The sequence below is a fragment of the Aquarana catesbeiana genome, unplaced genomic scaffold (genome assembly GCF_042186555.1).
Source record: "Aquarana catesbeiana isolate 2022-GZ unplaced genomic scaffold, ASM4218655v1 unanchor237, whole genome shotgun sequence".
Taxonomy (NCBI): Eukaryota; Metazoa; Chordata; class Amphibia; order Anura; family Ranidae; genus Aquarana; species Aquarana catesbeiana.
In genome coordinates this window covers 2,535,975-2,552,314 of record NW_027362665.1, presented here as the reverse complement: position 1 = coordinate 2,552,314, position 16,340 = coordinate 2,535,975, and the positions used below count along the sequence as shown (strand labels likewise).

Sequence of the window (16,340 nt, the reverse complement as noted above, 5' to 3'; positions counted from 1 at the left end):
CATCCTTTAATAAGGGATTTTCTGTGCAAACATATGCAAGAGCTAAATATATACATGATTGCTTGTTTAAGGCATGCAGATAGCTATTTACCTCCAGGTTAAATTAGTGACCACCTCTTCTAGAGGCTGTCTTAAATTTGTCTCTAGGGCTGGGCACATTGAGACTTTAGTTTCTGATCAGCCCCACCTGTGTATGAGCTGGCTAGCGTTTGCTCAGTCTACGGAGGTAAGGTAGGACAACAGCTACTATAGTAAGGTGTCCAACCATTTTAGGATTTGTTCCTTCACTGGTGGTGAAGGGTTAGTATCTACAGCCCAGGCTATGCCTATGGAATAATTTGCCCCTGTTGGTTATTTCATAAAGGGATACACCATGACTCCTTCTTGGCTGCACACCAGCAGGCCTCAGTAGTGAAGGTTTGTCCTTGCTGGGATGTTTTGTGGCACAGCAGAAATACACATTGAGATTGGTGACATCTCTGCTCATAAGGGGTATATTGCTGTACATCAGAAATGCACTGCACTGAAGCTTGTTTGGTGTCCTTTATATCCTAAAGGTACTGCTTTATTTGGCTACAGATCAGAAAAATACAACAGTGAAGGTGGTCTGTAGTTTCTGGTTTTGTGCCGCACGGCAGAAACGCACATCATTGAGTCTGGTGACCTCTCTGCTCATAATTGTTATATTGCTGCACATCAGAGATTGAGGTCTGTCTGTGGGGTTTTGTGTCCTGTATTACTGCCTTATTGGTTGCTTATCAGAAAGGCAGCAGTGAAGATTGATGGTCCTGATTTGTTGGGCTACATAGCAGAAATACAAATTGAACCTGGGCTAGGGGTAGTACATATACTGTCTTTGGTAATTGGTGCAGCACCACAAAGTGGCGTCGTGCTGATTCAGACGGTGCTATTAACGACAATGGCTGCCAATTTTAGGCATGCGATTTTTACATGTTGAGTCGCATGCCAAATCACTTCAATATGGATGTGCTATCTCTATTGTGAATTGTTATATTGTTGCACATTAGACATATACAAGATTGAAGGTTGTCTGTCCTTTATGTCTTACATATACTGCCTTATTGGCTGCATATCAGAAAGGACACAGCAGTGAAGGTTGATTGTCCTTTTCTGATTGGTTCTTGCTGCTCAGCAGGGAGACACATTGAGGATGGTGACATCTCTGCTCAGTATTGGTATATTACTACACATCAGACATACAAAGATTGAAGATTGTTTGTGTCCTGTATGTTCTATATTTACTGCCTTATTGGCTGCATATCAGAAAGGCACAGCAGTGAGCGATGTCTTTTCTGTTTCTCATTGGTCTACCTTGCTGCTTCTTAGGGATACACAGCAGGTGGTTGTTGGCTGTTCTCCTCCAGGGAGTCACAGCATTGGGGACCCTTCGCTTGTTCAACTTGAAAATTGCAAGTTCCCTGCGACCTGTGTAATCTTGAGGTCTGTGGATCCAGGAAGCAGGGTCTGCTTGGTGGCGCTGTGACCTGGAGTCGCACAGACACGAATGGTACCTATCGGAAGCCATAATGCATGACTTTTCTCTTGCGTTTTTGCGGTTGCAGGTTGGGTCGCACAGGTGTGGGAGCCCTAAGTTTTATATGTCCCTTCTGGGTGAGGTTTTGCTACACAACAAGAATAGACATCATGGAGTTATTGCCTTACTTTGCAGTACACCAGAAAGATCGCAGCTAGGAAGGCTGTCTGTTTTTATGTTGCTGCACAGCAGAAATACTCAACATTGAAGCTTGTTGGTGCTTTCTGTTTCATATTGCCTTACCTTACTGCACTTCAGTAAAACACAATGCTGCAGGTTGCTTGTGTCCTTTCTCAGTGTTGGTTCTATCTGACTGCACTACAGAACTGCATAACAGAAAAGATATTGTCTTGTGTGCCATATTGATCTCATAACTGTATTTGGTGGTTTGTCAGAAATACACAACATAGAAGTATTGGGTCTTTCTGTCTTATATTTATGGCCTTGTTTTGCTGTACATTAGTAAAACTCCACAGTAAAGGGGGTTCCCGTCCTTTCTGTATATATATCAGTTATGACCTAGCTAGCTGCACTTCAGAAACACGCAGCATTTAGGGTCGGTTCACACTGAGGCAGCACGACTTACAGCGCGACTGCCTCAGGCGACCCAGGACACGACTCAGCGGCGACGTGCGAAACGACTTCTGTATAGAAGTCAATGCAAGTCACCCCCAAAGTTGTACAGTAACCTTTTTCTAAGTCGGAGCGACTTGCGTCACTCTGATTAGAACGGTTCCATTGCACAGAACGGGACGCTACTTGTCAGGTGACTAGGTTGCCTGACAAGTCGTCCCAGTGTGAACTGAGGCTGGGGGTTTGCGTGTGTCTTAATGTTTTTACATATTGGCTGCACATCAGAAAACCAGACTGTGAGGACTGTTTGTCTACATTGAAGTTCAGATTTGGGTCTCTCCCATATTTGATATGTTGGTTTAGCTAGCCACACTCGGATACACATTATTGTCTATGCTTGTGTCCTTTCTGTCTAAATCTATTGTGCTGGGTCCACAATCTATGATCTTTTTTAATTTGTGATATTAATAATGCAGGTATCACCTTTTGTATTTCAGCCCTCTTTTCCGTGGAGGGGCCAGGAGTTCTGGCTGCAGACGTCACATGTCAGAAAGCCTCAGCCCCTTACATTCAGGAATGCTGGAACCATTTTCTAGGGTTGAAGCCCAGTAGGGTTATAGGACACTGGAGGAAGGTGATAAAGAATCACCCTGCTTAGTAAGAACTTGGGAAGTTCTGTTCAGAGGAGTATTATGACCTAAAGATGAAGTATAAAGATGTATACCTGACTGAATAGGTTACGGCTCGGTGCATGGCCTTCATCTCACCCTTCTAGCAGAACTAGAGGTAGCAGTATAAGTGTTCTACTCCTGCTATGGACTTTATTCTCCTGAAGTAGGCTCTCAGGCGTAAGTAAAGCCACAGAGTGGGCATGCCTTAAACCCAGGGATCAAGCCTCGGTTAATCTATTACCCTTAAGTAGGCTTCCCTTTAGTCTTTGCTGACGTAAAGATAAAAATGAACAAAAAAGGTTGTCTGTTAGGGGCCCACCTTTTTTTGCAGTTTTAATTCCCTGAACAGGGTAGTGTTAAGACAGGCCCTCTTAGTGATCAATGTAGTGTCCTTGTCTTACAACACAGGTCTCTGATTAATCTTTAGGGGTTCTAAGTAGCACCTACAGGCACAATAGGCCATGGTTGTTAGATGTGTGAGACAGGCAACATTGCTAACCTACAAGTTTAACATGTTTTCTGATTCAATCTTTAAGAGCCCACTCCACCTAGATCCTGCATCCGAAGCGGAGAAGGCAGGGACATCGGTGGAGTAGACCTGCGGATCAGGCGCATGATCCAGCTATAATACCTTCATCAAGCATATGGAGTGGAGGTAAAACTCACTGCAGAACCAAGGTCCGCCAAGAGGGTCTTGCAGTGGTCCCACCCTAAGGTAGGCCTGAGGTACTTGATTATCCTCTCAGGTGTGCCGTCCTGGAAGATGACTAAGAGAAAATTGACAGTTACTTACCGATAACTGTTTTTCTAGGATATCTTCCAGGACGGCAGGCCTACTTCCCGCCCGTTGGAGGAGGGAAAATGGTAGAACCCTAGAAAGTGAGTACCTATGAGGAATGATTTCCCTTGTGAACTAGGTTCAGGAGTTACTTCTCTACAAACTGAGGATCAAGGGGAAGGGTGGGGACTTAAAACAGCTGTTGATTGATTGTGTTTCCTGTAGGGAGGAGCCTCTCATCTCTCAGGTGTGCCATCCTGGAAGATATCCTAGAAAAACAGTTACCGGTAAGTAACTGTCAATTTTCGGCAGTTTCTTTTGGCCTCCAAAATTTCTGTGCATCTCTAGAGGTAAGTATGACAAGTTTATTTAACCACTTCAATACCGGGGGGCACTTAGACACCTTCCCGCCCAGGCCAATTTTCAGCTTTCAGCGCTGTAGCAATTTGAATGACAATTGCGCGGTCATACAACACTGTACCCAAACACATTTTTTTATCATTTTGTTCCCACAAATAAAGCTTTATTTTGATGGTATTTGATCACCTCTGCGGTTTTTATTTTTTGCACAACAAATAAAAAAAGACCGAAAATTTTGAAAAAAAAACAAGTTTTTCTTTGTTTCTGTTAAAATTTTTTGTAAATAAGTACGTTTTCTTCTTCAATGACGGGCACTGATATGGCTGCACTGACGGGCACTGATGAGGTGGCACCAATGGGGTGGCACTGATGGACACTGATAGGCGGCACTGATGGGCACTGATAGGTGGCACTGCTATGCGGCACTGATGGGCACTTATAGGTGGCATTGAATGGTACTTATGGGTGGCACTGATGGGTACTTATGGGTGGCACTGATGACACTGATTGGTTGCACTGAAAAAAAATGGTGGCATTGCTGGGCAGAACTGAAACATAATGGTGCCAATCAGTGCCCATTTGTGGGCACTGATTGGCACAGATTGGGCACATGTGGATGGCCATGGGGTACATACCTGGCCATCCACATGTTGCCCCTTCCCTGGTGGTCCTAGTGTCGATCCCTGGTGGTCCAGTGTGGTCATCTGAGGGGGGGCTGCGCTGATAAACAATCAGCGCAGACCCCCCCTGTCAGGAGAGCCGCCGATCGTCTCTCCTCTACTCGCGTCTGTCAGACGCGAGTGAGGAAAAGCCGATCAACGGCTATTCCTATTGACATCGTGATCAGCCGTGATCCGGAGGCTCTTTACCAAGATCAGTGGCGCGGTGTGTCAAGCTGACACACCGCTCCACCGATCGCCGAGATGCGCGATATGACGCCCAGTCAGGATAACGGAACCACCACCCGGCCGTCATCTGCTATGGACCAGGCGGGAAGTGGTTAAAAAAAGAAATCCAACATTTACAATGACTTTAAGGTCTCTGTGCAGGGAAGATCAGCATCTGACCCCAGAGAAGGTGGAGGCTGATAGACTGGAGGTGATAGAAGGCATTACTATTACATAAAGTAAAAGTTTACTAGTATTGTGCATTATATATAAAATTATTATATCCATTAAAAATAGTCTCAGCTTTCAGGATTACTTTAATATAAAAGTCCCCCCTCCCCCCTCTAACCTCCATATATCTTCATGTGTGACTCCCAGGCAAAATCCCCATATATCCTACTTCTGGGTATATTTATTATTATATATATCATATAAGATATATTACTTTCACTATTTCACAGTATAAATGAATCCCTTATAGTAGTGATTATCTGCTGTTTTTGTACTATAAAGAAATATTTTTTTAACCCCATCATAACAGATGATTAAAAAAAAATCATGCTGCTGCTACTAAATGTCCTATGCTGGCCATACACGGATCGATATTTGGACGAGAATATTCACACAAATATTTGTATGAAAATTATTTGTACATTCGATGAATGGATGAGTGTAGTTCAAAAATTCACTTGCCTTTTACCATTCAAGTTTTCTGTTCTGCTCCTTCGAATTTTCCCATCACTGTGGTGGAAAATGAACGCCGATTTGACCCACTAATGGTTAGAAAATTGGATGAATGTTTTTTTGAAAGAAAAATAAGTTTGTGTTCGGCCAGCATAAGTGACATCAGGTGCAGGGAGCTTGAACCCACCTACCTGTCTATGACAAGGGAGTCTGTCATCCATCATATTATATTACACTCCTGTCTGATCTTCTGCAAAACAGCGTTTTACATCTTTTTTATATTTTAATAATGTTGATCTCTAATTCTGATATGTAGCAGATTCTCCCTCTAATAATACATCTATCTTTCTGTTATTCTCAGAGTGGATTAAATATCCAACTATATATCTGGATATTTATATTTACCGCTCTATATAGATATTCAAGAATATTAACTAAATTATACACCAACCTTTTTATGAGGGTTTTATCTAATTAATCGAAACAATAATCGGCCAACTAATCAATTCTGAAAATAATCATTAGTTGCCGCCCTACAGAGGACCCATTTACTAGTTACCTTGAGGAGGGAATTGTAAGATCCTCAGAGACAAAGCTGCCTGATGTGGGCGGAGTCCTGGTTTAGGGGAACCAATCTGCTCATGTCTAGTAATAATCTTTTTATTTCTATTTTAGTAGATGGACGGGAGATGAGGAAAACCTCAGAGGATTGTCTCACTTTGTCTCCAGACTGTAAAGTAGAAGATGAGGACATCACACAGTATAGTCCAGGAGAAAACCCGACTACCTCAAATGTCCATCCGGCACTACACAGTGTAGATGGACCATCGTATTCCTCTTATCCTGAGGAACCTCAGACTGTGCGGGACGGTGCCGTCCTTCCAACAGAGAAGAGGCTTTCCTGTACTGAGTGCGGGAAGTGTTTCCCTTCTAAATACCATCTCAATGTGCATCATAGATCTCATACAGGAGAGAAGCCGTATTCCTGTCCTGAGTGCGGGAAATGTTTCCGTTATAAATTCAATCTTAATGTGCATAAAAGATCTCACACAGGGGAGAAGCCGTATTCCTGTCCTGAGTGCGGGAAATGTTTCCCTTCTAAATCCGGTCTTAATAGGCATAAAAGATCTCACACGGGGGAGAAGCCGTATTCCTGTCCTGAGTGCAGGAAATGTTTTTCATTGAAGTCCAGTCTTTCCAAACATCAGAGATCTCACACAGGAGAAAACCCGACTACCTCAAATGTCCATCCGGCACCACACAGTGTAGATGGACCATCATATTCCTCTTATCCTGAGGAACCTCAGACTGTGAGGGACGGTGCCGTCCTTCCAACAGATAAGAGGGTTTCCTGTACTGAGTGCGGGAAGTGTTTCCGTTATAAATATGATCTCAATTTGCATATAAGATCTCACACAGGAGAGAAGCCGTATTCCTGTACTGAGTGCGGGAAGTGTTTCCATTTTAAATTCAGTCTTAATAGGCATAAAAGATCTCACACGGGGGAGAAGCCGTATTCCTGTGTTAAGTGCAGGAAATGTTTTTCAGTGAAGTCCGATCTTTACAAACATCAGAGATCTCAAACAGGAGAGAAGCCATATTCCTGTCCTGAGTGCGGGAAATGTTTTTCACAGAAGTCTGATCTTTCCACACATCAGAGATCTCACACGGGGGTGAAGCCGTTTTCCTGTCCTGAGTGCGGGAAATGTTTTTCAGTGAAGTCCAATCTTTACAAACATCAGAGATCTCACACAGGAGAGAAGCCATATTCCTGTCCTGAGTGCGGAAAATGTTTTTCAGTGAAGTCCAATCTTTCCACACATCAGAGATCTCACAAAGAGGAGAAGCCGTATTCCTGTACTGAGTGTGGGAAATGTTTCCGTTTTAAATCCAATCTTAATGTGCATATAAGATCTCACACAGGTGAGAAGCCGTTTTCCTGTCCTGAGTGTAGGAAATGTTTTTCACATAAGTCCCATCTTTCCACACATCAGAGATCTCACACGGGGGAGAGGCCGTTTTCCTGTCCTGAGTGCGGGAAATGTTTTTCAGATAAGTCCTATCTTTCCACACATCAGAGATCTCACAAAGGGGAGAAGCCGTATTCCTGTACTGAGTGTGGGAAATGTTTCTATTTTAAATCCAATCTTAATGTGCATATAAGATCTCACACAGGAGAGAAGCCATATTCCTGTCCTGAGTGCGGGAAATGTTTTTCACATAAGTCCTATCTTTCCACACATCAGGGATCACATACGGGGGAGAAGCTGTATTCCTGTCTTGAGTGCGGGAAATGTCTCCCTTCTAAATCCAATCTTACTGTGCATAAAAGATCTCACACGGGGAAGAAGCCGTATTCCTGTCCTGGGTGCGGGAAATGTTTTTCACGGAAGTTCAATCTTTACACACATCAGAGATCTCACACAGGGGAGAAGCCGTACTCCTGTCCTGAGTGCGGGAAATGTTTTTCAGTGAAGTTTAGTCTTTCCAGACATCAGAGATCTCACACCGGGGAGAAGCCATATTCCTGTCCTGAGTGATGGAATTGTTTCTCACTGAAGTCCTGTCTTCCTGTACATCAGGGATCCCACACAACCCTCGAGGTGTATTAATGCCTTAAGTGCGGGAAATTTCTTCTATATGAATGTTGCTGGACATCACAGCTCTCATGTGGGGAAGAAGCACACCCTGATATACACCTCAGATATACTCCATGGCTGATCATCATGTAAGAAACAGTTTCAGGGGGGGTGGACATTTTTTGAAAAAAAACAACTTGTTCGAGGAACTAAATCGGGGGCACAATCTCCTCGTCCCTTTTGACAATCTCCTCCTCCCTTATGACAATCTTCTTCTTGTTCCTCATCTACCAGAGAGCTCAGCAGCGGTGTGGGAGTTCATTGAAAACTACAAGCCGACATCGGTAAAGGACAGAACTCTGTGAATGAATGACACGGCCGCGCTCTTTTCATAAAGTGACAGCCGGTACGGGGAACATCTCCCCACACTGCTGTCACACAGAGGACTAGGATCACTGAGCCGCTGCAGGAACAGGAACATGTAACATCTTCCCAAAGGTGAACGGTTCCTTTAACCCTTTCACTGCCAGAGCCGGTTTTGTGGGTTTTTTGCCCACATGTTTAACCCCTTCAATACCGGACGCTTTTACCCCCTTCCTGCCCAGGCCAATTTTCATCTGTCAGTGCTCTCACACTTTGAATGACAATTGCGCAGTCATCTAACACTGTACACATATGGCTTTTTTTCCTACAAATAGAGCTTTCTTTTGGTGGTATTTGGTCATCACTGGGATTTTTTATAATTTGTGCTACAAATAAAAAAAAGAAAATTCTGAAAAAAAAAAGTTTTTCTTTGTTTCTGTTATAAAATTTTGTAAATAAATAAGTTTTCTCCTTCACTGATGGGCACTGATGAGGAGGCACTAATATGCAGCACTGATGGGTGACACTGATGAGGAGGCACTGATTGGCATCACTGGTGATCATCACTGATGGGCCTGTACTGATAATCAATGCTGAATATTAGTGCAGATTCCCCCTGTCAGGAGATCCACTGATCGGCTCTCCTCTACTTGCGCCTTGTCGGCATGAATAAAGGAAAGCCGATAACCGTCACTTCCTGGTTACCATGTGATTAGCTTTGATTGGACACAGCTTATCACATGGTAAAGAGCCTACGTCATAGGCTATTTACCAAGATTGGAGATGCGGTGTGTCAGAGTGACACAACGTACCACTGATCGCTGCCCGCCCGAGCGGCTTATTCTTCTGGACTTCTTATGATGTCAAGTCAGGATAATGGAACCCCCGCCTAGTTGAAAAATCATTTTAGGCCTGAAGATTATATAAAACCCCCAAATCATGATATATTTTCTGAAAGCAGACACCCTAGAGCAGTGATGGTTAACCTTGGCACCCCAGATGTTTTGGAACTACATTTCCTATGATGCTCATGCACTCGGCACTGTTGTGGAGCATCATGGGAAATGTAGTTCCAAAACATCACTGTCTAGGAAACACAAAATTTCTGTAAAAAACACACTAAAGTTCATTTTAGGGGGCTGTTTTGCTTGCGTCTATCTAGCAAGGTTACTCTGTGGTATAAACAAGGAAGCTGAGATTTCTACAGTGTGCAAATGTGCTTTTTACTATACAAAGATGCTGTACATACAAAACTATTACAATCTTAGGAATACAATACAAGACTGACAGATATCTATAACAAGCAAAATGCCTAGCAAACTGAACAGCCTATGGTCTATAATAGTACAAATACACTTAAAGGTTACTTATCTTCTGTTACTCTATGTTCCTGATCTCCATTGGCAAAGATTTTTCGGGAGCATCAGGCACTGTTCTTCTATCATGGATGGTTTCTGATGTTACAGTATGATGGTGTGTGTGTGTCCCTACTCACCCCTTTTATGTGTCAGGCTGTTTACCATAGTTACCCAACAACGGAAAACACCTGTTTACTGTAGCTGTAGAAACAATGGACTGTTGCAAACTGTCAATTGAATACAAAAATGGTATCTACGTACCATTGTCTAATCACCTGACAGTAATCTAACAGTCATTCTTTCAGTTTGAGAGCTGAAAGAACATCAGACAAGTCTTGTTTACTGTAGCTAGAGACAATAGCCTGTTAATTGAACTGTCAATTGAATACAACAATGATATTTACCCCCATTGTATAAAACAGCATTTGTCTGAGAAATCTACTCAAGCCAAAAACTGACAATATCTCTATGACCAACCACTATGGTGTAATGTTATGTCCCATGTATCATAAGTCTGATTAATTAAAAAAATCATATTGTATCAAACGCAACACATTCCGCCCTAGATTTTTTTTTTCTCAGACTACACACAAAATCTCTTCATTACTAAACTCATTCTAAACATTAATTTTCCTTGAATGCAACACCTCCAATTTCTGTTACTGAGAAGGTGTTTCAGTCTTTAACTAAAAAGTTCATTAACAAGTCCATTCTAAAGTTCTTTAGAAACAAGTCCAGGCTTGTAATACATCAAAGGCCTTGCTCTCCACAGCTCTTGCGATCTTCCATCATTCTTTCCATCATGTAACCACTTTTCTCTGGTCTTCCTATAGATCAAATCGGAGACAGCCTGTGGAGTGGAAAACAAATCGGATTATCTGTTCCTTCTAATAATACATAAACAGTAGATCCAGGCCCTTCAGCTAAAATCTCTCCTCTAAGTGGCTTCTTGCCTGGATATCTGACTAACACTTTGCCCCCTGCCTGTACCCACTTCTGACCCTCCCAAAGAACATCAATAGGGAGGAGAGGAAATATACTGATATTTCCCAGAAGATCACTGCTATTTATTTTGTAAGGTTTGCTGTTATGTAGCCTCACTTTCCACTCTTGCTGAGAGGTATGCACTAACCAGTCAGAGTCCCAGCCACTGTCTTGAAGCTCATCTGTCAATGCAAATGTAACTTAAAACCTTCCTGCCAGATTCCCTCTCATTCCTAGATAGGCTTCAGCTTCAGATACATCACTCTTGGTTTCTATGTCATGGGAAGCAGTAACATGGTATCTGTTAAGCCCTGTTCTTTCAGGAACCTTACATAAATACTGAACTCTGCACTCCAGCTGTGGAATCTGTGTCCCAGCTCCTACCATCCTCCATATGGTGTGCTTTTGGCTATTGGCCTAGAATTTAACAACATGACTGCCTGTGTGAGGACCCGATCCCACCCCCTTAGTGTGTGTGTGGGTGTAAGTTTGCGCATCTGGTCCTTCAATAGCCTGTTGTATCTTTCAATCAAACCAGCTGCCTGTGGATGGTATGGGATGTGGCACAACCAGTACACTCCAGAATCTTTGGCCCACTGCTGTACTGTTGATCTGGTGAAGTGTGAGCCGTTATCACTTTGCACTTGTTTGGGACAACCATAAGCAACGACAAGTTTCTGGAGCAGTTGAAGTGTTGCGGCTTGATCTGCACATTTGCAAGGATGAACAAGTCCTGAATAGGTGTCCACTGCAGTGCAACAATATCTCAGTCCATTGTTCATCGTGGCAGGGGACCGATGAAGTCAATCTGCCAGATCTCTGCAGGCCTCTCACCCCTCTTAATCGACCCGGTGGAGTACTTTTGCAATGGCCATTGTCGCACTTCTCCACACACTGTACAGTTCCCTATTACAGTCTTTATCATGTCCATGGATATAGGCAATCCTTTCTGCTGTGCCCATTCATATGTTGCTTTCTGCCCCAAATGTCCATATTGCTTGTGGGCCAGTTGGCCAAGTTCAACAAGACAGGATCAATTGGCACAACTGCCTTCACTTTGGCGATTTCATCTGCATTTCTGTTATAATTCTCAAAGTCTGGGACTAGGGGCACATGTGCATCAACATGCCCCACTTTTATGGTGCGGGAGTGAGCTTCCTTCCAGATGTAGTCCCAGACTTCCTTGCCTCCCCACACCACCTTTCCATGAATCATCCATTCATTGGACTTCCACGTGGGCATCCAAGTTGTCAGTCCTTTAAAAACTGCCCAGCTGTCAGTGTAGATAGTGACATGAAAAGAAGGATCCTCCTGAAGAGTCATCCCCACAGCTTTCAACTCTGCATACTGACTGGACCCTCCAATTCGGTCTCCTGCAGGACTGTGTCTGTACTTGGGTTGTAGGCTGCTGCTGTCCATTTACGTCCAGACGAGGTGACTATGGCTGAACCATCAGTGAACCACGCTGACTCCTTCATGTCTTCTGACAGAGACTCAAAGGGTGGAGCCTCTTAAATGGGGGATGACTGCAGCACAGGAATTTCTTCTTCTGGCCGGGTGCTGGTAAAAGTGACAAGCCCAGCCAACTGTTTTGAAATGTCTCTAACATCCCCAGCTGCAATACCCTTTCTTTCTTGAAGGTACCACTTCCATTTCATCAGTGTCTGGTTCTGGTGACTGTGTCCTTTCCTGTAATGGTCTCTACATGTTGAAGTGCTGTGTAGGCCCCAAACAGGTACATCTCTAGGGGCGTGTATCTCTTCTGTGCCCCTGTCAGTTGTTTGGACCAAAATCCAATGGGTATTGCTCTCAGTCCTTTCTTTTCATTTGGCTGCCACAGACTCCAAGATATGGTATCATTCTGCTCCACTACATCCAGCTGAAATGGTACTCCTTGTCTCACGGTCCTAATCCCTGATGCTGCAAAATAGCTTCTTTAGCAGCCAGGAATGCAGTCCGCTGCTCTGAACCCCATGAGAACTCAGTCTTTTTTCTGGTGACATATATAGGCCTCAGAATCAGTCCAAGATGTGGGATGAACGATCTCCAGAACCCCACAACTCCAATGAACTTCTGTGCCTCCTTTTTGGTAGTAGGGGGTGACAGCTCCTGGATAGTTTGCACAACTGTCTCTGGAATTTTCCTCTGCGGCCCAGTCCACATCATTCCCAGGAATTTCACTTCTGTGGCAGGTCCTTGGACTTTGTCTCTGTTGATAGCCCACCCTCTGTTCTCCAAGTGCTCTATCAGCAGGTGCAGTGCTTCAGTTACATCTTCTTTTGTCCCAGATGTCATCAATGTAGTGAAACACAGTGACTTTCAAATTCAGGGTACTTAAATCTCGGGCAATCAGTCCATGACAAATCATTGGAGAATGAACATAGTCTTCAGGAAGCACAGTGAAAGTGTACTGGTGGCCGTCCCACACCATAGCAAACTGGTCTTGACACTCTGGGTCTATCAAAATTGAAAAGAAAGCATTAGCCAGGTCTATCATAGCATGATATTCTCCTGCATCTTTAGCAATTTTTTGAACAATTGAGATCATATCTGGTACAACTGACTTCAATGGAGGTGCCACTTTGTTTAGACCTCTGTAATCCACAGTCATTCTATATTTCCCATCAGTTTGCTTTACTGAGAACACCAGAGACGAGAAAGGACTTACAGCAGGTCTAAGGATCCCTACTCTCAAATATTCTTGAATGGTCTCCCCAATTTCTTTGTGGCCTCCAGGAAGTCTGTACTGCTTGAGACAGAATGGCTTTTCTGGTGGAGGAATGTAGACAGGGGTCCATTTCGCATGACTTCTGACCACAGCCTTCAACGCCCTTACCAGATACGCTTTATCAGGATACCCGAATGTGAATGTACCTCTTTCGGTCTGAATTGACTGACCTTGAAGTACATCCATCCCAAGAATATTTTCGGGTAACTCTGATACCAAAACATTTGTCATGAATCCTGATCCCTTGCCAATAGCCAATTTCACCCGTATCCTAACTGCTGGTGTGGTTTGCCCTCCGAAACCTTCTACGCAAATCAATTCTCCTTTGTGATGGGAAGGATTACCTTGTAAAAGTGTAACTTCAGCTCCACTATCAACTAAAGCCATTACATGTGTAGGAGAAGATGACTTCCCCCACCATACAGTGACAGGTGCATATGGGCGTCGGTCTCCTGCTGTCACTGCCCTCACGGCTATTACAGGAGACTCACCTTCCCTTCATAAAGGATAAGGAACCTCCCAATCCCCTTTTCTGATTCTCTCTAACTCCTCCCCAGGATAAAGGGATTTGGGTTCATGTTCAGTTTTGGGACTTGGTTTGGGGCTAACAGGAGGGGTCTGTTCTGTTTTCTCTAAGTCCAGGCTGATGTTATCTTAACTAGGAGTAGTGTTTCTAACCCTGACAGTTTTCCCTATTAAATGTTTCCACCTCTTCAGCATTTCTGCAGTAGAAATGCCATCTATCTCATCTTTAGGTACTCCTTCCTTTAATAGGTCCACCCACATTTGTTTCCTAGAAATAACTAGCCTGGTTTTCTCTTCACCTCCTTTCTTCTCTACCCCATTCCCTTTCTTCTCTGTTCTTTTCTGCTTGTATTTTTCCTGTCTGGCCTTGACTTTATCTACTGCCCTGACAGATTTTGTTTTAGTCTCCTCTAGCTCCCCCAACTGGCTTAAAAGGGTTGTGGCTTTATGAATCTTACTGTTTAATCCCAGGCCTCCCAACAAGGACAATAATGGAGCCCTGAGATTAAATGGCGCAGACTTCATCAGCTTAGAGCGCAGAGCAGACGTAAAGGGTTCCATATCTGGACCCATCCATTCTGGAAATATATTTAATCTGGTTATACAACCCATCTCACGTAACCTGGAAATACCCTCTCCTATTGCTCTCCATGAGTAGGTATTTTCCAGGTCAGTAGGACTAGAGTATACTCGGACTATTCCATCTCTCACGAGGTCTAACAGTGAAAAATTCACTCTAAACTATCGGGCTTTTCGCATTGCCTGACGCAATTGTGGATCATGGGTGAACAATCCCATAGTCACTGCTTCCTCTCCTGACAAAACAACACTGTCCGCCCCTTCATCCCATAAACATAGGAGCCAACTCACTAGGGGTTCCCCAGACCTTTGTTTGTATTGTTTTGCCAGCTCATGGAGTTCAGTTTGTGTAAACTCCCGTACTTCTTCAAATTCAACATCTCTGGGGTTGCAATAATGCACCTCCCCATCTGTCATATCCTCTCTATCATGTTGCCGTTTCCTATGCTTAGTAATGAGAGGTCTGGCATACTTTTTCTTTCGCACTAGCAGATCATCATGCAAAATATCAAACTCTATCCCCCCATCCTCACTATCATTTGAGGAGAGCACATCCTCACAATCCCAATTTTGGGATTTGACCATGGCACGTACCCTGGCTTTACTAACAGTTTTACGGCCCTTCCTTTTCCTTAAGGCATTATTTGATTTGGTCATGAGGGCTGGACACCGCTCTTGTAAATCATCAGCCCGAATAGCAGTTGAACGCATACACTCTGAAGCAACTGCTAGCTGTTTTTTTAATACCTTAACTTCTGCCTCTACCTTCTTCCTTCTCTGTGATTCAGTGTAAATAGCATTAAGGAAATACCAGCCCACTGTGGACACTGTCCTCTTCTCTTTTTTACTTAAATCCAACCCCTTAAGGCTAAAATCTACAAAATGATCTGAGACTTTATCACCCCAAGTCAGCTTCAAGGGAGAAGCATACTTCACAAATTCTTTAGCAAGAGGCTCCCACTCATTGTCTCTGGCCCAGATAGGTAAGTTGCACACTTCCTTCTGGCCACCAGAACCCTCTGCAGCCTTGCTTTTCCTAAACAGCTTATGCAGCATTTTACCTAGCACAAGCTACACAACACACTACAGAAAAACAGGCCTGCTTCATCTGAACTATAGCACAGACCGCGGCACGAGCCCCCAAATGTTTTGCTTGCGTCTATCTGTTAAGGATAAGATTAAGAGCTTCAATCGAGCTCAAAGGTTATCTGCTGCTGTCTCTAATTGGAAAGTGTGGATATGCATGCATATTAAAGTAAGACTCCCTGAGACACGCTCACAGCAGAATTACTTGTTACACTTCTGATTTATTCAAGGCGGTGCTAATGTTTTATACACAAAAATACGTCATTGCTATGTTAGTCTAATAGGTACATCTCATTGGTTAGGATAGAAAAGAAGATGGAGAATATTCATGTCGAGGTTTGGCTGTCCTTGGTTTTATCTTCAGTTCCGCGTTCTTCTGATGTGTGGGATGTAGGGGGTACCTGCCATCTTGAGAAAATATAGGAACAGAGCAAACCTGTATACTTATATAATGAGTAAGGAGAAAAATATGTATACACATAAGAAACTAGACATTTTCAGATTATTATTATTATCTACATCACATTCCTTCACAGTCCCCCCTAAAATGGCTTTTTTCTCTTTCCTGTCCCTAATACTAAAGGTCCTACTTTCACCTGGCCCATTCTCCTCAGCAACTCTTTTAGGCTG

The 16,340-nt window shown here is 43.5% G+C and overlaps 1 protein-coding gene across 3 annotated transcripts in view; it reads left to right on the top strand.

The window, feature by feature from the left end:
- LOC141122000 (uncharacterized) overlaps window positions 1-10,294 on the top strand; it is a 146,884-nt gene extending 136,590 nt beyond the window's left edge. For 2 of the 3 annotated variants that reach the window (XM_073611786.1, XM_073611783.1), the window contains one exon: window positions 6,184-10,294. In XM_073611786.1, the coding sequence (XP_073467887.1) occupies window positions 6,184-8,048 (1,865 nt within the window). In that variant the 3' untranslated portion in view covers window positions 8,049-10,294. The remainder of the gene's footprint in view (window positions 1-6,183) is intronic. The other variant, XM_073611784.1, reaches the window with a different exon arrangement.
- The last annotated feature ends 6,046 nt before the right edge of the window (window positions 10,295-16,340 follow it).